The sequence below is a fragment of the Geotrypetes seraphini genome, chromosome 3, assembly GCF_902459505.1.
Source record: "Geotrypetes seraphini chromosome 3, aGeoSer1.1, whole genome shotgun sequence".
NCBI lineage: Eukaryota > Metazoa > Chordata > Amphibia > Gymnophiona > Dermophiidae > Geotrypetes > Geotrypetes seraphini.
The window spans coordinates 164,557,739-164,579,306 of record NC_047086.1 but is presented as its reverse complement, the minus strand read 5'-3'; the positions used below and the strand labels follow the sequence as shown (position 1 = coordinate 164,579,306).

At 41.6% G+C, this 21,568-nt stretch overlaps 1 protein-coding gene across 10 annotated transcripts in view; it reads right to left on the bottom strand.

Moving 5' to 3' along the window:
* The window catches only part of PLEKHG1 (pleckstrin homology and RhoGEF domain containing G1), a 298,003-nt gene that overhangs the window by 9,380 nt on the left and 267,055 nt on the right, over window positions 1–21,568 (bottom strand). For all 10 annotated transcript variants that reach the window (XM_033937870.1, XM_033937872.1, XM_033937873.1 and 7 more), the window contains 5 exons: window positions 19,116–19,211; window positions 14,686–14,724; window positions 14,575–14,597; window positions 13,059–13,280; window positions 7,792–7,908 (listed from right to left, as the gene is read on the bottom strand). In XM_033937870.1, the coding sequence (XP_033793761.1) occupies window positions 7,792–7,908; window positions 13,059–13,280; window positions 14,575–14,597; window positions 14,686–14,724; window positions 19,116–19,211 (497 nt within the window). The remainder of the gene's footprint in view (window positions 1–7,791; window positions 7,909–13,058; window positions 13,281–14,574; window positions 14,598–14,685; window positions 14,725–19,115; window positions 19,212–21,568) is intronic.

Sequence of the window (21,568 nt, the reverse complement as noted above, 5' to 3'; positions counted from 1 at the left end):
TATAGATACAAATAGCGAAGGAGGGGTACAGGGAGACTCCCTATAAAATACAGTGCTATTCTGCTCTGAAAGTATAATAAACATGTTAAACATTACAATGGAACAATCCAAACTTTGGAATAAACATACAGATAAGAAACATTTATGGAGTTCAAACATTCCCCAATGTGCTATAGTAATACATTATTCTTCAAGCCCTTGAGGGCTGTCTGACATCAAAATCTTAGCTTTGACTTGAACCGTCTGATTGAGAGAGTAGAGTTGGCAGGTGGAGAAATATGAGGGTCATTTCATAAATAATGCATACTTTTTAAATTTACATGTTTTATTTTTTTTCTAAGTATTTCTTTATAATCCTTCAATATAATCTCCCTGCTTTGCAATGACCAAGTTCCAATTAGAGAATGACACGGGGAAAAAATCTGTCCCCGTCACCGCCCCGTCCCCGGCCCACCATCCTCTGCACCGCCCCGTCACCGCAATTCCATTCACTGCCCCGTCACCGTCACTGCCATCCCTTTCACCGCCCCGTCACCGCCACTGCCATCCCATTCACCGCCCCGTCACCGTCCCCGCAGCATCCATATAAGCCTTAGTACTCTAATATTTAGCGTATTCCATTCTTATAAATCAAAGTTCCTGCTGCTGAACTAGAGAAAGAGATGTTCAGCTGGCAGGGCTTTGTTTATAAATTTTTATTAACACAACTAATATACCACCATAATGTTTCCGACAGAGGACAAGTATGCAATAAATGCATTTTGCTGTTTCAATGCCAGTGCTCAGCAGAACAACAGACAGCAATATGGACATTCACCTTATGTAGTACTTTTTTAATATATAAAAATAGGCAAAATTAGTTGCTGTTTTATCATTATATTTTCTTGCCATTATAGTATTCTTCATTGATCATTTTTCTTTTTAAATTCAAAACAAATTCAACCTATCTTGTGTCCCAGCATGAATTCATGTTTCACTCAATTGGCTGTTTCAAGGGAATTAACCCTCCAACTTCCATTTGCAAAAATACCCAATGTTGTTCCTTCTATGAGCAATATTTAAATTATGAGGAACAACATTGGGTATTTTTGCTGAATTGTGTGACACCATTTGGGCTGAACATGAAGATTGAAAATGCCTGGTTAGCCCTGGACAGATGATTTGAACAGCCAGGAGCCTGTCCTGGCCATTTAAATCATTTTGAATATCTACTCCAATGATAACAGAATTAGGGTGATTATAGAAACATAGAACTTTGTTGATCACTAAAAACAGTGGAGACTAAGGGTCTATCAAGCTCAGCATCCTGTCTTTGACACTGGCCAGTCTTGGTCTTTGGAACTGCCCATTGTGTCAGAAGCAATAGGGATTAAGTGACTTGCCCAGGGTCACAAGGAGTGTAGTGTAGCTCTAACCACTGGATTTAGAAGTTGGCTTCTTTTGGGATCTTTAACTCATCATCGCTAGGACTCGAATCTGAGTCCGTGGCACCTAACATAGAATGGAATTAGTATGGCAAAGTAATGAAGAATGGTCCAGCAGCCCCCACCCTCCCTCCACCTCACCTTATATTCGTTCCGAGTTTGCCGGCTTCCTTTTCCCCTAGCCGCACGCGTTCAAAAAGCCGTGCATTTAGCCAGCTCCCTCCCTCCACCTCACCTTAAATTTCGAGTTTTCCGGCTTCCTTTTTTCCGAGCCGCACGTGTTCAAAAATCTGTGCATGCGCGGCTGCGCGAGTCAATCAAACTTCTCCTCTCCTGCAACTTCCTGTTTCCGGTTGCGTCAGAGGAGAAGATTGATTGACTCGCGCAGCCGCGCGTGCACGGATTTTTGAACACGTGCGGCTCGGAAAAAAGGAAGCCGGAAAACTCGAAATTTAAGGTGAGGTGGAGGGAGGGAGCTGGCTAAATGCTACGGGCGGGCGGTGGCTGCGGGGACCGCGCGATCCTTGATACCTCACTGCGGAGACAAGACCATTCACCGCCCCGCGGGCGGTGAATGGCCTTGTCCCCGTCGCCGCAGCGACTGCTAGTTTTCTTCCCCGTTTTCGGTGGGTGACCCGCGGCTAAAATGCGGTGGCCGCGGGTAAACCGCCACCGTGTCATTCTCTAGTTCCAATGTCCTGGAAGCTTGATTATTCCATCCAAGACACCGTTTTTGTTCAGTTGCCGAATGGCTTGGGTACCAGCAGAAAAAAGCTCTTCCATGCATAGGTTGTTTCAACTTTAGAAAAAGTTGAAGTCTGGTGGACTCACGTCTGGACTGTATGGAGCATAAGGTAACACCTCCCAGCCGGATTTGCGTAGTTTTTCATTGACGACATTCCCTATGTGTGGGCGAGCGTTGTTGTGAAGAATGAGTGGCCCAGCCAAGATCAACTGAGGTCAGGTTTTGTGCATTTTTCTGTGCATTTTTTTTTTTTTTTGCAAAAAATCACGATAATACACTGCTGTGACACTTCTTCCATGTGGAACTTTGTCTGTAATGATAATGCCTTCATGATCATAAGCAAAAATCATCATTTATTTGACTTTTGATTGAGCTCGTCAAAATTTTTTGGGCAGTGGGGAAGATGGAGCTCTCCACTCGTCATTGAAAAACTATACAAATATGGCTGGGAGGTGTTACCTCATGCTCCCTACAGTCCAGATACGAGTCCACCAGACTTCGACCTTTTTCCAAAGTTGAAACAACCTATGCGTGGACATCATTTTGCACCCCTGGAAGAGCTTTTTTTCTGCCGATACCCAAGCCAGTCGGCAACTGAACAAAAACGGTATCTTGGATGGAATAATGAAGCTTCCCGGACGTTGGAACTTGGTCATTGCAAAACAGGGAGACTATATTGAAGGATTGTAAAGAAATACTTGAATAAAACATGTAAATAAAAAAATAGTGTGCATTATTTATTAAATGACCCTCGTAACTGACAGGGCGGGCTCCAGAAAGACACACCTACCAACTAGAAAAGATATAAGCAAGGTAAGAATCTAATCTCTTTTTCTACTGCAGTAGGTGTGTCATTCTGGACAGTAGGGATATACAAAAGCATTCCCAGAAATCTAGGATGGGACCTCTATGCCTGCTCATAAAACTGAGGAACCAAATACGGTGTCCTCCCTTGCTGCCATGTCCTCTGTATAGAACTTGGAAAATGTATGCAATGTTGACCATGCTGCTACTCTACAAATCTGCTCTGGCGAAATCACTCAAGCTTCTGCCCATGAAGAACCCATGATTCCTGTCAAATGCACTTCCAAGGAGATCGGTAATTGCTTGCCATAGGCAATGCATGCTGACAAGATGGCCATGTGAATCCATCTTGAAATGGTAGCCTAGGGCACCAATATACCATGTCTAGCCTGATTGGTGAGCACAAACAGATGGTCAGACAGTCGGAACTTATTGGTGACCTCTAGGTAATGTAGGAGGACTCTCCTCACATCCAGCTTTCTCAGAGTCTGATCCCTTCTCTTTGACTTTGTGGTCTGGAACACTGGTAGTCTTTGCTTCTTGATCGACATGAAACGCTGAAATTACCTTTAGCAAAAAAGACAGGATCGTACTTATGGAAACTCCTACCTTTGTGATCTTGAGTAAGGGCTCCTTGCACAACAGTGCCTGCAGCTCTGAGTCTCTTCTCACCGACATAATATTCACAAGGAGAATGGTCTTGACGGTAAGGTCCATCACAGATGCCTCTTGAATAGGCTCATATGGAATCCGACTGAGGCCATGTAGAACCACTTTAAGGATGCATGACGAAAACGACTGCTTTACTGGTGGTCTGAGCTTTAGCGCCCCTTTAGTTCTTGAACTATATCTTATATCCCTTTGAAAAACTAGCTGGCTATGTCTGGATGAGAAGACAGGGGAGTTTTATGTTCTTGGACTCTGAACACAAGAGCTACGCCATTTGGGAAAGCCAGCACTACTGAGAATGGAGCACTAAATGGAACTACCTTTCCTGTTGTGCACCCGTGCTGAAAAGTCTCCCATGCCTCAGTGGAAACGGAGAGTGTTGTAGGCTTCTTGGCTCTAAGGAGAGTAGCAATAACTACCTCTGAGTGTTCTTTGCGCTCCAACACCGTGCACTCAAGAGCCTTGCCGTAAGACAAAAGCGATCCAGTTCTTCTATGACCACTGGCCCTTGGAAAAGAAGATCAGTCTGAACCTGCAGTCTGAGATGTTTGTCCCTCTTAAGATGCACTAGTTCTGCATACTATGGCCTACACAGCCAATCTAGAGCAAAGAGGACCACTCTCCCTTGGTGGTTTGCTATTATGTGGAAAATCTGTCCTATCATGGGGCATGGAGAAAACACATACATGAGCTCGCTTTTTGGTCACAGCTGGACTAGGGCAGTGTTTTTCAACCTTTTTATGCCTGTGGACCGGCAGAAATAAAATAATTATTTTGTGGATCGGCAAACTACTAGGACTAAAATTTTAAAACCCCGTTTCCGCCCCATCTCTGTGAGCTCGGTCACCTCAGTAACTATAGAAAAATAGACAAATATAGTGCAAAATATAGACAGCAGATATAAATTCTTAAAACTAACACATTTTGATCACTAAATTGAAAATAAAATCATTTTTCCTACCTTTGCTGTCTGGTGATTTCATGAGTCTCTGGTTGCATTTCCTTCTGTCTGTGTATCCTTTCTTTCATTTCTTTCTTTCTGCACTCAGGCCCAAGAATTGTCCCTTTCTATTCCCTCCCTCTTTCCTTCCTATGTCCTTAGTGCCCCCGGTGCCTCCTTCCCATGACTTTAGTACCCCAGTGCTTCCTTCCCAAGTCTTTAGTGCCCCCAGTGCTTCCTTCCCAAGTTTTTAGTGCCCCCAGTACCTCCTTCCCATGTCTTGAGTGCCCCCAGTGCCTCATTCCCATGTCTTTAGTTCCCCCAATGCCTCCTTCCCATGTCCTTAGTGCCCCTTCCTATGTCATTAGTGCCCCCAGTGCCTCCTTCCCATGTCTTTAGTGCCTCCAGTGCCTCCTTCCCATGTCCTTAGTGCCCCCAGTGTTTCCTTCCCATGTCCTTAGTGCCCCCAGTGCTTCCTTCCCATGTCCTTAGTGCCCCCAGTGCTTCCTTCCCAAGTCTTTAGTGCCCCCAGTGCCTCCTTCCCAAGTCTTTAGTGCCCCCAGTGCCTCCTTCCCAAGTTTTTAGTGCCCCCAGTGCCTCCTTCCCATGTCTTTAGTGCCCCCAGTGCCTCCTTCCCTTGTCTTTAGTGCCCCCAGTACCTCCTTCCCATGTCTTTAGTGCCCCCAGTACCTCCTTCCCATGTCCTTAGTGCCCCAGTGCCTCATTCCCATGTCCTTAGTGCCCCCAGTGCTTCCTTCCCATGTCCTTAGTGCCCCCAGTGCTTCCTTCCCATGTCCTTAGTGCCCCCAGTGCTTCCTTCCCAAGTCTTTAGTGCCCCCAGTGCTCCCTTCCCATGTCTTTAGTGCCCCCAGTACCTCCTTCCCATGTCCTTAGTGCCCCAGTGCCTCATTCCCATGTCCTTAGTGCCCCAGTGCCTCATTCCCATGTCCTTAGTGCCCCCAGTGCTTCCTTCCCTTGTCCTTAGTGCCCCCAGTGCCTCTTGTGGCCGATTGAAAAAAGATTTTAACTCGTGTATTTAAGCACTTGAACATTAATCATAACAATCAGCATAAAGTGCACATATGCCACTGCTTTAGCATTGTTTGAAAAGACTCAGACAGCCTGTCTTTCCAGAATCTTCTTCAGCTTCTGCAATGCCAACCAAATGGTCTGACACTTCAGTCTGTTGCTGGACCACTTTCTCTGGGAGGCCGACCACTTCCCCTGGATTAGGCAACCATTGCAGTGGCCTCCTCAACCGAACAGATGGAACCCATTGTAAGAATCACCACAATGCTATTCTGAGGGGCAGGCCCTATAATAATGACTGTGGACGAAGCCACCGACTCATACTGCTGCGGGAATCTGGAGACCACAGGAGTGTCATTTGAAGGGAGTCTGATTGTGGGGACCACTGCACAGCAGTTTTCTCTAGAGAGGCCACATACAAGTCTTCGCCCACAGAACCACATCTATAGTGGCTGTCATGGAGCCTAGCACTTGGGAGGTAGTGCCACTCTAATGGAGCTGGCTTGGCCATCATGTCCGAAATCCAAGTGCAAAACTTTGCGTGCCCCTGGAAAACAGACTACAGACTAAGATCATAAAAATATTAAGGAGAAGTCATGGCACAGAATTATTGATTTTGTTATGTTATCAAATGCAAGATGATTTAAATATCTATATAAGTTTACCATGGATCTTATTTAATTGTACAGGGTGCCCACAAAAGCATTCCTTGATTTTAAATGGTTACAAAACCAAAAGTTATTGGAATATTCTTTAACCTTTGAGGCTACAGTTTCATCAACTCGTAAAGTTTCTTATGGTATCTGTTGGTTACATACACTCAATATGCGCCCCACATCGATGCGATAATTGAGCTTGTCCGAAGCATATCCAGTGTGATTGCATTTATAGCTTCAGTGATGTGTTCCCGCAGATCATGTATAGTTGTGGGTAGTGGAGGTACGAACACTCTGTCTTTCACGTACTCCCAAAGGAAAAAGTCACAAACAGTAATGTCTGGTGATCTCAGGGGCCACATGAGGAACCCCTGGTCATTTTGTCGCTTTGCACTGTCTGAAGGTTATAACTTCTGCAAGCAATCTTCTGCATTGTCTGAAGGTTATAACTTCTGCAAGCAATCATGTAAGATCTTGCTAACCGTGCTTTTTGGGACTTGTATTTGCTGTCATCTTATTTATAAACATGTCTGGTGCTGTATTCTGAGAGATCACCCAAGAAAGAGACTTGGGAGTACTTGTAAACAAGACAATGAAACCGTCTGCGCAATGCACGGCGGCGGAGAAAAGGGCAAACAGAATGCTAGGAATGATTAAGAAGGGGATCACAAACAGATCAGAGGTTATCATGCCACTGTACTGGGCCATGGTTCGCCCCCACCTGGAGTACAGCGTCCAACACTGGTCGCCGTACATGAAAAAGGACATAGTACTTCTCGAAAGGGTCCAGAGAAGAGCGACAAAAATGGTTAAGGGACTGGATGAGTTGCTGTACAATGAGAGACTAGAGAAACTGGGCCTCTTCACCCTTGAGAAGAGGAGACAGAGGGGACTTGATTGAAACATTCAAGATATTGAAGGTAATTGACTTGGTAGAGAGAGATTGTTGACCCACTCCAAGGTGGAGAGAACGAGAAGGCACTCTCTAAAGTTGAAAGGGGATAAACTCCGTTCAAACGTAAGGAAGTTCTTCTTCACTCAGAGAGTGGTAGAAATCTAGAACGCTCTTTCAGAGGCTGTTATAGGGGAAAGCACCCTCCAGGGATTCAAGAAAAGGTTAAATAAGTTCCTGCTGTACCAGAACATACGCAGGTAAGGCTAGACTCTAGTAGGGCACTGGTCTTTGACCTAAGGGCCGCCGCGTGAGCGGACTGCTGGGCACGATGGACCACTGGTCTGACCCAGAAGCGGCAAATCGTATGTTCCAATAAGTTTTGATTTTGTAACCATTTAAAATCAAGGAGTGTTTTTGTGGATACCCTGTATAATCCAGTCAGTTTTAGCTGTCTACCATTCTATGCTACAGAGCTGAACATCATTGCCACTTTTCAGAGTGCTGTAGTTGTTTAAAATATGTTCCACTATAAAGAAAAATCCGTCTTTTCTTGAGTAGTACTGCAGATCAGTGAAATCTACAGTTGGAATGGTGTTTTATAGCTTTCCATCTTGCTTTATTTTCCCCACCTGAGTCTGGCATGCAGTGAGGTTGATACTTCTTCGCTTTTCCACATTCTCAGCAGCCTGGCTGTTCAGCCTTTTTCTACCTCCTTTTATCTTATGCAGAGAATTCTTTTTCATGCCCTATGAGAAAACAATTGGTTAAGCCACATGTAAAAGTTTAAGGTGTAGTAACTTCAACGAGACACTCAATATTCACACCAAAACCTCCCCAAAAACCTGGTACCAGCTCAGCAAAAATCCACAAGGAAAAAAATCTTTTTGTAATGCCTTTAATTTTGAAATTTTTTAGATATGACTTCTTGATACGAGGAATGTCTCAACAATCACCGCTGTGTAAGCTGGTCCAGTTCCTGACACAAATTTGGAGCAGCTTTTTGAGTATGACTTCAGAAGAAGTTGTTTAGATTGGTAAAACGGGTCCCGTTAGATGCTAATAAAGATAAGTACTTATTCATTTGAATGTAATTTCAGTACAAAAAAGCATTGGCAGAAATGTGCTGGTTTAATTGAATCGGACTGAATGCAGCATAGATATAAAAGAGTGCTGGCAAAATTGTGTTGATATTTTCTATAAGCACCAGGTTTCTGTAGCACATGTATTGTCATGTATGAAGTGCTGGTAGGATTGTTATTTTCACTATCACTATTGAGCATTAGCACTGATATTGTATTTGATGTTGTGAAAAGTCATTACTGCATAATTAGATTATGTATATGAGGCTTAGAAATAAGAATGTACTTTAAGGGAATGTGTAAAATTATATAAGCATGAGTTATGGGAGAGAGGTTTTTTTTTTTTTGAATCAATGACAGAAATCTGGAACTGATAAGTTTCAGACTATTTCAATTCCATATAAAACTGAGCAGGTTTCCGAGATCCTTTTTCCTCTCTTATAATGCTAATACTTACTGTGAAAGTTCAGAAGCTTGTTATTTAGTGGAATACAATATGTCATATATTTAAAATGGAAAGAACAATAGCAATACAAAGAGGGACATATACTAAATTCATAAAAATATGGGGGCCATTGACAAAATATTGCAATGAATAATTAGTAGGATTTTCTTCTTCTTTTCTTCTTTTAAATATCTTCTTTGTGACACACATAGAGGGGGGACAGTGAAAATAATTTTTACATAATAAAATATAATATGATTTACAATATGTAATGTATGATTGAAAAGTAATAGAAAGGTGGGGGGAGGGAGGGGGGATAAAATACATTTAGAATATAATGTATTAGATATAAAAGTGATATTGTGTATTTATCAATTGTATTTTAATATTTTGTACACTTTAAGTAAAAATTGAAAATAAAAAATAATATATAAAAAAAAAAAAAGAAGCTTGTTATTTGGGGCAGGTTGTGCGTTTTTTTGCTTCTGTAGCCATCTATTATTTAGTAGTGTTTACAGACTTAAAGATCTCAGTATGTACAAGGGTGGCTTTAAAGTTTGGTAAAAAAGCAGGTTAAACAACAGTTTCCATCGAGGACTATACACTTAAGTCCAGCGAGTTTCCAACTTTTTTGTAGCATAGGAAAATAGATTATGACAAAACTGAAAGCTTGCTGGACTAAGGGCTCCTTTTACTAAGGTGCATTAGGGCCTTAACGCGCGGAATAGAGCACGCTAAATTGCCGCGCATGCTAGACCTTAACACCAGTATTGAGCTGACGTTATTCTAGAAGCGTACCTTGCGGTGTATCGTGTGGTAATTTCGTGTGTGCGCTAAAAACACTAGTGCACCTTAGTAAAAGAAGCCTTAAGTGTACAGTCCTCAATGGAGACTATGTTGTTTAACTTGCTTTTTTTACTAAACTTTTCAAATCACCCTCGTATACTTTGGAGGAAAGGCGGGAGAGGGGAGATATGATAGAGACACGGGAGAGCGGCGGAGTTTCCCACAGAATTGTATTCCCTGAGGAAGCCTTTGTGAGGCGAAACAAGGCACTTGTTGGATGGATTTGGGCATGGGTTCTGGACTTTTCATCTGGTAGCCGCCGGGGTGTTTCATCAAAATGTCTGGCCAGACGTTTCCAGCGATTTCAGACCATGGTTCCCAGCTAAGTAAACTTTTTGTTTTCCATGTGCACAGTGATGGGTGTAGTACCCTACTGATAATTACATTTTGTGATGGTGGAGTTTTTTTTGCCAATGATATGAAATTAAGCAGCATTAAATCATTATTGATGTGTGACTGCTGAATATTTATGAAAATTTGAGGCTTTTTCTTTGCCTTTTTTGCATTAAATGTTTATCGTGGAATCACAGCCCATCTCTGGCGAGTAATATATATTACTGAATTATTGAGTTTTTTTGAATGTTACTCTTTACATTTTTCTTAAGAAACATTTAAATACCTACGTGGCATAAACACGCATGAGGTGAGTCTCTTGTATTTGAAAAGAAGCTCTGGAATGAGAGGGCATAAGATCAGGAGTAAGCAAAGGAAATACTTTTTTACAGAAAGGATGGTAGATGCGTGGAATAGTCTCCCAGTAGAGGTGGTGGTGCCAAAGATTGTGTTGGAATTCAAGATCTCTCAGGGAGAAGAGGAGATAGTAATGTTGCGGATGGGCAGACTGGATGGTCCATTTGGCCTTTATTGCCATGTTTCTATTGGCCTCTCAAACCTCAGTCTCAGCGTCTGGATGTACCTTTATAAAAGTATTTTTAATGCTTAGAGCAGCAGCAAGCAGCAATGCATAAGCGTTCTTGGTGCCCTACCCAAAGTGTTCACTCTGACAGCTAGCTCCTTGTCTCCGCATAGGCAGGAATGGTCAGAGTGGAGATTGTGGGGAGAGCACTAACAGCACGTATGCAATGCTGCTGTGCTGCCAGCTGATGCTCCAAGCATGCAGGGGCAGGGTCTAGGGCTTGAGAGGCCAAATGAGATGCTGGATCGCTGGGGAGTGTGAGGGACATTGGCATCTCTGCAACGGGAGGGAGCTCCGATACACCCGGGAGTGGGAAACAGGGGCCTGAGAGGCCAAGGAAGATGCTAGTTTATCAGCTAGGGAGGTAACAGGAAGCAGAAATGTGGGACCATGGGGAGTGGGGAAGGACAAATGCTAGCTCACTGGGAGAAGGAGAGAGGATAAATGTTGGACCATTAGGAAGGGAAGGGAAAGAAGAATGGAGAAATGCTGGACCATTAGGAAGGGAGGAGGCGGCGGCGGCATGTTGGACCTTAGGGGAAGGAATCATGCAGGACTATTGGAGAGGGAAGGGAAGTGGAGAGGGAAGGAGACATGTTGGACCATTAGGGAGGAAAGAGAAAAGAGGAAGAGATATGCTGGACTATTAGTGAGGGAAGGAAGGGGAAGAAAGGGAGAAAAAGATTTGTTGAACCATTTGAGAGGGAAGGGATGATATGGTGAACCATTAGGGAGGGAAGGGAGAAGAATATATGTTAGATCATTGGGGAGGGGAGGGCTGAGCTATGCTCTGCTGTTGGGGGGGGGGGAGGGAGGGAGTGATTTTGGAAAAATAAGAATATTCCAGGAGCATTTAGGTAGGAGAAAGCAGAGGAGAAAATATTTGGGGGTGAGAGTAAAGCTGGGGGAAAAAAATAAATAAAATATTGGGGGGGGGCAAAAGTTTAGAAGGCTTGAAGGACAAAAGCTGGCAAAAGAGGAGAAAATATTTTGGGGTGCGTTGCAAAAACAAAAATTGGCCCAGGGCACCACAACTTCTTGAGCTGGCATAAAGTGGCATTTGGATGTTCTTGCTAAAACGTCCAAATCACTATTTTCAAAAACTATATTTTAGATGTTTTTCTAGGCTGTTCGTCCCCTGTTTGTCTAAATTCCAAAAGGGCATGTTGAAGGTGTATTTTGGGTAGGCTTAGGATTTGGACATTTTGTAGTGATAATCAAACATTTAATAAAATGTCCAAGGCACCATGTAGATGTTTGGGGCTAGGCCTGTTTTAAAAACAAATAAGGGACAAAAAGGTGTCCAATCTGATTAGATGACCACTGGAGAGATTAAAGCTTGATCCCCCCCCTTACTCCCCCAGTGGTCACTGACCCCCTCACATCACCCAAACATGTTGAAAGAAACAGTACATTCTAGCTTGTATGACAACTTCAGATGGGCACATCTGAGCAGTGTATAGTCCTCGAAAGGTGGGAGAGGGGGTGCTGCAGTGAACGTCACATTAAAAGGTCCCAGGCACACATCAGAGAAATGTTTTCCAGTGCGCATACCATTGTCTCTTTCAGGATTCACCACAAGATTCTAACCTTAACTCACACCCTATCTTGCATCCACCATTTCACCTTACATTCCTACCAGATCCCTCCGCTCTGCCAAATGTCGTTTCTCCATCCCCTTCATTTTTGTCACCCATTTCACATCAACCCGACAAAAAGCTTTCTTCTGTGTCATCCCATCCCTAGGAGGTACTGCAGAGAACGTTACATTAAAAAGTCCCAGGTACACTTTTCTCACCATAACCTGGTTATATTGTATGGTGAGCCCTCCAGAACCCACCCAAAATCTATTGTACCTACATAAAGATGACACATGCAGGCATAAGGATTATTGTTGTGGTGTACAGGTGGGTACAATAAGTTTTGGGTGGGTTTTGGAGGGCTCAGCGTACAATATAGGCAAGTCATGGTGAGATATGTACCTGGGATTTTTAATGTGACATTCACCGCAGTAACTTCTAGAGCAGTGTTTCTCAACTCGGTCCTGGAGTACCCCCTTGCCTGTCAGGTTTTCAGGATATCCACAATGAATATGTATAAACTTGATTTGCATACACTGCCTCCATTATATGCAAATTTCTTACATGCATATTCGTTGTGGATATTCTGAAATCCTGACTGGCGAGTTGAGAAACACTGCTCTAGAGTGCCCTTCTGCTCTGCTAAAATGCTGGCTGCTTCTACGTCCCAATAGTTTGGTTTGTGCATGTTTTTCTTTTGGACGTTTTGCTTTCAAAAATGGTCTTAAAAGATAAGATGCACTACGCTCAAAACAACTAGGAAAAAGTCATCTTCAAACCAAAATGCTAAGACATTTTTCAGATTTGAAAATGGTAATTTTCTCTACTGGATTTTTGAAGTTTTTCCCCAAACATCCCAAAGTTGGACTTAGATGTCCTATCTAAAATGCATGCCCCTCCCCACCTACTATTTGGTTCCAATACCATGTAATCTCTGTCTAAAAGTCAGAAAGCTCCCATCTTCAGCTAATGGTTCAGACCTTATCCTTGATCTCAGGAAAAGACTGAAAATTGAGAGAAACAAATTAACCTGCTCAGATTCCTCTTCATCATCTGCATCGGTCTGTTCTAACGTCCCAATTTGAAGACCTTCCTCTAGGTCATTGCTGTAGATTGGTTCCAGTGACTCCCGAGACTGGTTCGACATCTTACAGTGGTTCAAAACACCTTTGCAAACTTCAGGGCCGAGGAGCGCTTCACCAGATACCAGCTTGGAAGCCTGAGAGAAAAGAGCTCCTTCCATGCTGATACGCTGTTCAGAAACAAAATAAGAGGAAGAGCTAGAAGTTAATGTTTGCCAAAATTAGCAGGTGAAATGGGAAGATGTCCTAACAGACTTCTTAGAGATAATTTTATAACTGCATGCATGTGTAAAAAGTGTGTGTGTCTAAGCCAGTTTTCAAAATAACAGTTTGCACTTATTTCTGCTTTGAAAATTATCTAACAATTCAAATAAAAACAAAAATCACCGGTCAGGCAAGCTTTTCTACCATGTTTCCCTGAAAATAAGACACTGTCGTATATTAATTTTTAGCTTAAAAAAGGCACCAGGTCTTATTTTCGGGTAGGTCTTATTTTTTTCATTCACAAAGATAATCTCTCCCTTCCTCTCCTCCATCCCAATTCTTCCTATTTCCTTTCTCTCCCCCACATGTGCAGCATCTTTCCTCCCCTCTCACCCATCCCCTTGTGCAGTATCTTTCTATCCCTCCCTCCCATCCTCCTGTGCAGCAGAACCCTTGCAGCTTCTATCCCTCCCATCCCTCCTTCCCATCCCTTGAGCAGCAGAACCCTTGAAGCTTCTATCTTCCCCCCCCCCGCTGACCTTTTCATCTATCCCTCCTATCCGAACCCTGACAGCGAGCCAAAATACCTGGAAACAAATGGCAGCGTTGGCAGCACAGGCTGCATCGTGGCCTGCCTTTCTCACGTCCAGGCGTTCCTCTGCCGCATCGTAGCCGACGCTGCCATTTGTTACCAGGTATTTTGGTCTCGTGGTCGGGGTTTGGATAGGAGGGAGAGATGGAAGCGTCAGCAGGGGGTACGCGGGGATGGGGGAGTGCTGCTGCCGGCGACTAGGGCTTATTTTCGGGGTAGGTCTTATTTTCGGGGAAACATAGTTGTCTCTTGGATTTTGTTTGAGTTTTATACCTTTTATATTGGTTTTATATTCTGAAATGCTATTTTGTAATTTTAGATTTGACAAAATTCTCTGGGTAAAATAAACAGATGCTGATATTTTATGCACAAAAATGCAAACTGTTCCACATTCCTACAGCCAGATAAACTTACTTGTCAAAAGGCTGTACAAGCAAAAGTGTGCTCATATATCAGCCATGCAATTTTACAATAGCCTTCCTCCCTTTGCAAAGTTACCCTCCTTATAGATACAGCCTTTCCTTAAGCTGTGAGGTAAGCACATGTATATATCTGCATATGTATATGCACTAGTCTGTCTAGAAGCAGGTGAAACTCAGGGGGCAGAGTCACCACACTAAATACAGAGGAGTGCATTTTTAATTTGAACCCTGAATAAATGATCTTACCTTGTGTATATCTGGACTCATTTCTGAAAAGGGAGAGAGCATAAAATTTAGTGCACGCAAAAGTCAAAGGTCTGAAGCAGACTTACTGTAATGAGCTGCATAATTACGTACCACTTTGTTTCATTACTCTGTGCAGTCTGGTTGAGGGCTCTGAAAGAGAATGAGAAGTTTCGCTCCTATTACCATTCACACATTTGTTTGGTACTTTGGAAGAAATAGAGCAAGACTATGCCTCAGTTCACAGTTTATAGGGAAGCAGTGCTTACAAGTTACAGATGTGCATTCATCCACAACATCAGAAATGACATGAAATGATATGGGAAATAATATTGATATTTTTAACCTAAAATGATAAGAAAACTCTTGTGAAAGAAGATCTCAGCCCCAGATTACCACCTGAGATATGGACACTGATACAGATTGGCACACACACTGGTTTTCTAACTTCAAAAAAGTGAAGTTTTAGATAATTTGGATCCATGATTCCCACAAATGATGTTCTCCCAAGGTTCGTAAATCTCTTGTCAATCCTCCAGCCCATCCTATTGTATTGGCGACTTGTACACTTTTAAAACATTTATCACTGTTCACCAACATGCTTTTGAGGCCCTTTCTCCCGATACACCATCATGTTGGAGACTCATCCCATATAACTAACATTTTAGATGACATTACAAGAAGATGGATTTATCTGACTCTTTGTTAGTCACCTTAGATTTATAATTGCCATACACAAACATACCCCAAGAAGCAGCATTCAACGTTAAAAGTTTTCTTTAGGGCTCCCACTGATTATATATATGAACCAATTAGGATAGCTATGCAAAATTTTTTAAATTCAATAATGTATTTTACCAGCAAATAAAAAGGATAGTCTTTTTGTACAATCTCTATTTATGAAGAACATACATTGGAAATTATTTTGGTGTTCTGGTTTAAATTAAAAGATTGACTTGACTATCTTTGATAAAAAAAAAATTCCCAGGGTAATGCTGTGGCTTTAACATTAATGTGTGTTCCATTTTTAACATTTTGTATAATTTCGTACATGAATTTTTTATATATATGTGTGCTATTGCTTGTTTATTATTTAGCTGGTGATTCTCATAACCAGTAACTTTAACAAATATTTTTATCCATTATTTATTTATGTTATTTCAAGTTATTTATTTCCATATTAACACAATATTTATTTGTGTTTTACAATGAATTTCAGTTTTTATCATTTTAAGGTCTTATGTATGCATTCCTTCACCTATTTTTAAATTTTTAATTAATTTTTATTATTACTGTTTATCACTATTTATCATTTTAAATGACATGTTGCTTGAGACAATTTGTCTTTTTTTTTTAGTGACCATGAAAACAGTATCCCCCCTTTTCAAAATCAGGATTTAAAAAAAAAAGTTTTAAAAGGTTTTTACTTCCATGAGATCCTCCCTAGTCAGACTGGGCTGTCAAATCAAAGGTTTCAGCGGGAAGTAGTGTTCAAAAGAGCTGCCTGATCACAGCTTTCTCTTCAGAGGCTGCCAGTTCAGTCCGTGTATATTGGTTAAGAATTGACTCTTTATGATGGTTTCCTTCTATTTTAGATACAGAGCAGTAGTAGTATTCTGGTCAATATTCAAAAATTTAACCAGCTGCTGACTGGTTAAATTGCTTGTTCAGAACTATCCACTAATTTTCAGCACACTTAACCAGTTATCGCTGCTGAAATGAATAGTTATTGCCTAAGTGAAAACCGGCTATTTCTGGTTATTTGAGGGGGGCAGAATCAGCAGTTAGTCAGTTAAGTGGCAAACTTATACACTTAACTGGCCAGGGTAATTCCATAAATGGGACCACATAAATCAAAGTTTTATCTTTATGTGGTAACCCATAGCTGCTTAAGTTCTGAATATTGACTTCAGCAATGCTTTAGTCAGCTCTACATAAACTGAATATTCAGTGCTGAAGCCCAGACATGGCGTGGCATTGAATATCTAGAAACAATGCCAGTAGTGGTCAGCAAAATGCTCACTGCTGGCAACTGAATTTTTACCCCATTGTTTTGCAATGTATAAAGATACAGGTTTCAGATTTGTCATTTTGTTGTTGCTGATAAGAGTCCTTTTGGTAGGATATCCTTAGCTAGACTGTAAATGATTTGGTCCTTGTTCTGTAAGAATAGAAGCTGGTATCCATTTTGTCCTAGAAATGCCATTTGTTTTTTGTTTTTTTACTTTGGCTTTTTTCATTTTATTTATTGCACAGGTTTCATATACTGCCAGTTGCACTGTGGTGCTTCTAAGCAGTTTACAAATTACAGACTAGGGTGGAAATGAGGACAAGATGTTATACTAGACCTGTTAAATGAGAGTAGAAACTGAAGTGGAAGGGGAAAGAGTGACTATATATCTGCCAAAGTAGACAAGTAACATTTTAATTAGCATGAGGATTGCAGTCAGATAGCAGTCGCTATTGAATCCCATGAATCAGGACCAATGTGACCAGTGTACTGAAACACAGAAACATGATGGCAGATAAAGGCCAAATGGACCACCCAATCTGCCCATCCGCAGCATCCACTATTTCTACCTCTCCCTAAGAGATCCCACGTGCCTGTCCCAAGCTTTCTTGAATTCAGGCACAGTCTTTGTCTACCACCTTTACTGGGAGACTATTCTAAGCGTCTACCACCCTTTCTGTAAAAAAGTATTTCCTTAGATTACTCCTGCGCCTATCACCTCTTAACTTCATCCTATGCCCTCTCATTCTGGAGTTTCCTTTCAAATGTCTCATGCGTATTTATACCACGTAGGTATTTAAACATCTCTATCATATATCCCCTCTCACTCCTTTCCTTCAAAGTATACATATTGAGATCTTTAAAATCTGTCCCCATATGGCTTATGACGAAGACCACTGACCATTTTAGTAGCCTTCCTCTGGACTGACTCCATCCTGTTTATATCTTCTGGAGGCATGGTCTGCAGAATTGTATCAAGACCTAGTTGAGTGTGTGAGGGGAAAGAGAAGGGTGACTTTTGGGATAAGTGCAGTGTCTGAGTTGAGGCATAAGGGAAGCGGAATTTAGAAAGACAGTTCAGAGCAGTAGGGGAAAGACCCCTTAGAGACCAGAGTAAAGATTCTGAATTTGATGCAAGCTGATTTAGGAATCCAGAGTTCTGAAATTAGAAGTGGAAATCTAATGTATATCACAACTTTATTTTTCAATCTGAGATGGTAATTTTAGAAGCCCTATTTGTGATTTGGTGGTGCATAATCCAGTATTTAAATGTGTATATTGCATACACATTTTAATCCCAATTTTAGATAGCCAGGATATACATGTCCACAATGCAAATATGTACATATGGCAAGAGTACATGGTGCGGGTGTATTTTAGGCAGGGCTAAAATATACATGTGTATTCCTCATTTCTGAGGAGGAAGGTACATTTATGTTCTCCGAGATCAATGTTGGGATTTCGTGCTGCTCTTGGGGATGTCTAGGTTAATATAAGGTGCGAGTTTTGTGCAGCACTGAATTAGGGGAGGTCAATTCTTAATGCCATAGTGCTTTCTTGTCCCCCTCCTCTTAAAGGCAATACTGGCAAATAATATAGGGCTCTGTGTAGGTTTCTAAAAAGGGAAACCATACATATATGTACTCTAGTGTACCAAAGACTGGGTGGTCTGCTCCAGATGCAGGCAGTTAGAGTGGAGGCAGAACCACTGCCCCCTGCCTCCTCCATGTGCATTCAGACCACAGCCCTGTGACTACTCCATGCACACCCACCGAAATGCCTAGAGGAGGGGGGTGCTCTGCCCTGGATGGACACTGAGCCAGGTATACCATTGTATATGTAAACTCTGGTACATAATGAAATACCAGCCATACAAATGTATGCACCTGCACATAGACTTATAGCATATGTTGCTGAGCTGCCGCCATTGATTTAATAGATATTGAGATTTGCAAAATGGATGCTGCTGCATTTTACAAAAGGTTTAACGTCAGCAAATCTTTTTCTAAAACTCTAACAGAATTTGAGATCTTCCAACTTAAGAATGTATATATTGGAACTGAGATGTCCATTTAAATTTCTTTGATATAATGTTCTGTTATTATTTGAAAACTGGTGCTTTTTGGATTGTCCTTATAGCTATTTTATTGACATTAAATTTGCTCAACACTACTGTAGACATCATTTGTTTGAATGGCATTTTTCCCCCGGTATTTTGGTTTAATGGGTAACGCTTGCTTTTTTTAGAGCCTGGTAGATGGTAACCCAGATATGAATACATTTTTGGGGCATTCTTCATACATGTACTTTGTTTTGGTTATGTCCCCAGGTGTCAGCAGTGTTCATATCAGATGTCTAAGATTTTGTAAACACCAACAGCTCCCGACACAGACTGGATGCTGAAACATGCCATATTTTTGATGCCATTTTAAAGTGGACTCTGCTTCCACTTCTGGCTTTTGTTCTATGGCAGTGGAGGACAGTAAAAAAGGAAGCCGAGGCCCAAAAGCAAACAAAGACCAGATGATTTTACCTGACTTCCTTCTGACTCTGTGTGTATCACTTCCTTCTTTAGGATCAGAGAATGCATTTCTTTCTACTTCCGAGCTGTAGCAGAACCCAGGATGATCTAGGAGTAAATCAAAGGCATGAATTTAATGCAGTATTATGGTGCACAACAATTGTTCATCAATGATTTCCTTACAAAAACATACAGGGCTGGCCAAATTATTATGGATTTTGGCAATGCTTAGAGCTTGCTGACAGTAAAATCAGTGTAAATTAAGCTACGCAGCACAGAATGTCTGTGCTGGGAACAGGTGTACTGCCTCATAATGGTTGACATGGAAGACTACGGTACCTCTTCATTGTCTGCCCAGGCCAACTCAAGTACATTTCAGTATAGACGGACAAGTGCAACAAATTATTATATGCTGTAGGATGAATACTACTAAGACTGAAATATCTCATTTATGAGTGTTTTTCGTATTTATTTAACAAACCTTTTCTAGTTATTAGCGCGTGTTTATGTTTTATAATATTAATTCTTGAATGTGGGAATTTAGTAATAGGTAAGAATTGTGATATCAGTTCAAGAGGAAGGGTCAGATTTGTGTTCTTTTGGAGGAAACAACCTTAACGAAGAAGGAAATTGCTTGGAAGCTGAACATCTCACCACAGTTTGTGAGTACCTATCGAAAAAAGTTGTCAAGAGGTGCAACGCTGTCGACAAGAAGAATATCTGCCTGGGATGACTGAATATTGGTCAACGCGTGTCTGCAGAACAGGAAAGTGAGTTTGCAGCGCTTGCAGCAGGTGTGGAGAGAATATGGCGTGGCAGCAAGTACGAGAACTGTTCGTCATCAACTTTTTGGTATGTTGTCCCTTGAGAAAGCTGTTGCTAAGAGAAGCCATGAAGAAGAAAAAGATTATCCTGGGTCAATAAATATTCATCTTGGAATTCAGAAGACTGGGCCAAGATTTTCTACTGCTTCAAACATCAAGCAGCCTGTCCTAACATCAGCTCTTGAGCTAACATTGAGAAGTCTAAGACACAAAGATGAGACGTTATATGTATTGGCTGGATGACATTGGTTAGTCAGAAGACTGTTATTGCATCAATTGGTTATCCACGAGGCTACCCATGCAATAGGACTAATTATGTCAGTGTTGCAAATATCTCAGTAGACCTGTCACAAGAGCTGTGTATTTCTTTTTGGGGCCCTCTCTGGGTGTGAAAAACATCAATGTCCATGGAGAAAGTGAGCAAGTGAGTGTGAACTAGTAACTGGAAAACATGAATATGCAGTGAATCTTAACTGCTGAAGACCCAAAGCAATTGGCTTTTGCAGAAGTATATACGTTCAGACCACAAAAAAACCTGTGTTGGAAGAAAAATCTTGTCATTAAACCTTCTCCAGTTATGGAAGTACAACATTCTTCCAGAATTGTGGAAAAGAACCTGCAGCTGTATAAGATAATGTTTCAAAAACTGAAGAGGTGCGTTCCATTCCTTGTATGATGAGATGTTCACCCAGACTAGCAGAGATGGCATGCCACAGAGGGGAAGAACAACTGTTCAGAGCGTAGCTGGTTTTAAGAAAGGTTTGGACAAGTTCCTGGAGGAAAAGTCCATACTCTGTTATTGAGAAAGACATGGGGAAGCCACTGCTTGCCCTATATTGGTAGAATGAATATTGCTACACCTTGGGTTTTGGCCAGGTACTAGTGACCTGGATTGGCCACCATGAGAACGGGTTACTGGGCTTGATGGACCATTGGTCTGACCCAGTAAGGCTATTCTTATGTTCAGCCTAAACCAATTTTCCAATATAGCCATTTTCATACTCTCTCTAGTATTACAACTCATTAAGTTTAAAACAGCCAAGAGATTGTATACCTTGATTTCATAAGAGCAACAGATAGCCAAATGTGCTTATATATTATTTCTTGACAACTGTGTACTATTGTGGTTATATTATTACTGCTTCTAGTTAGAGAATGACACGGGGAAAAAGTTTGTCCCTGTCCCCGCCCCATCCCCGCAACCACTGTCCCTGCCCCGTTCCCGCAGCATCCATACAAGCTCAGTACTGCAATATTTAGTTTATTCCTTCCTTATAAATCAAAGTTCTGGCTGCTGAACTAGAGAAAGAGATATTTAGCTGGCAGGGCTTTGTTTATAAATTTTTATCAACACAACTAATATACTATTTTATCCTAAAGCAAAAAAAAAAAAGAAGAAAATAAATATAAATTTTTTCTACCTTTGTTGTCTGGTTTCTGCTTCCCTCATCTTTTCATTCAGTTCCTTCCATCCACTGTCTGTCTTCTCTCTGCATATTCCATTTCCTCTGTTACTGTGCTTCTCCCTTCACCCCTCCCCCAATTGGTCTGGCACCCATCTTCTTCCCTCTGCTTCCCCCACAGTCTGGCATCTCTGTCTTCTTGTATAGGGATGCATTTGAGACATAGATAGCATAATTC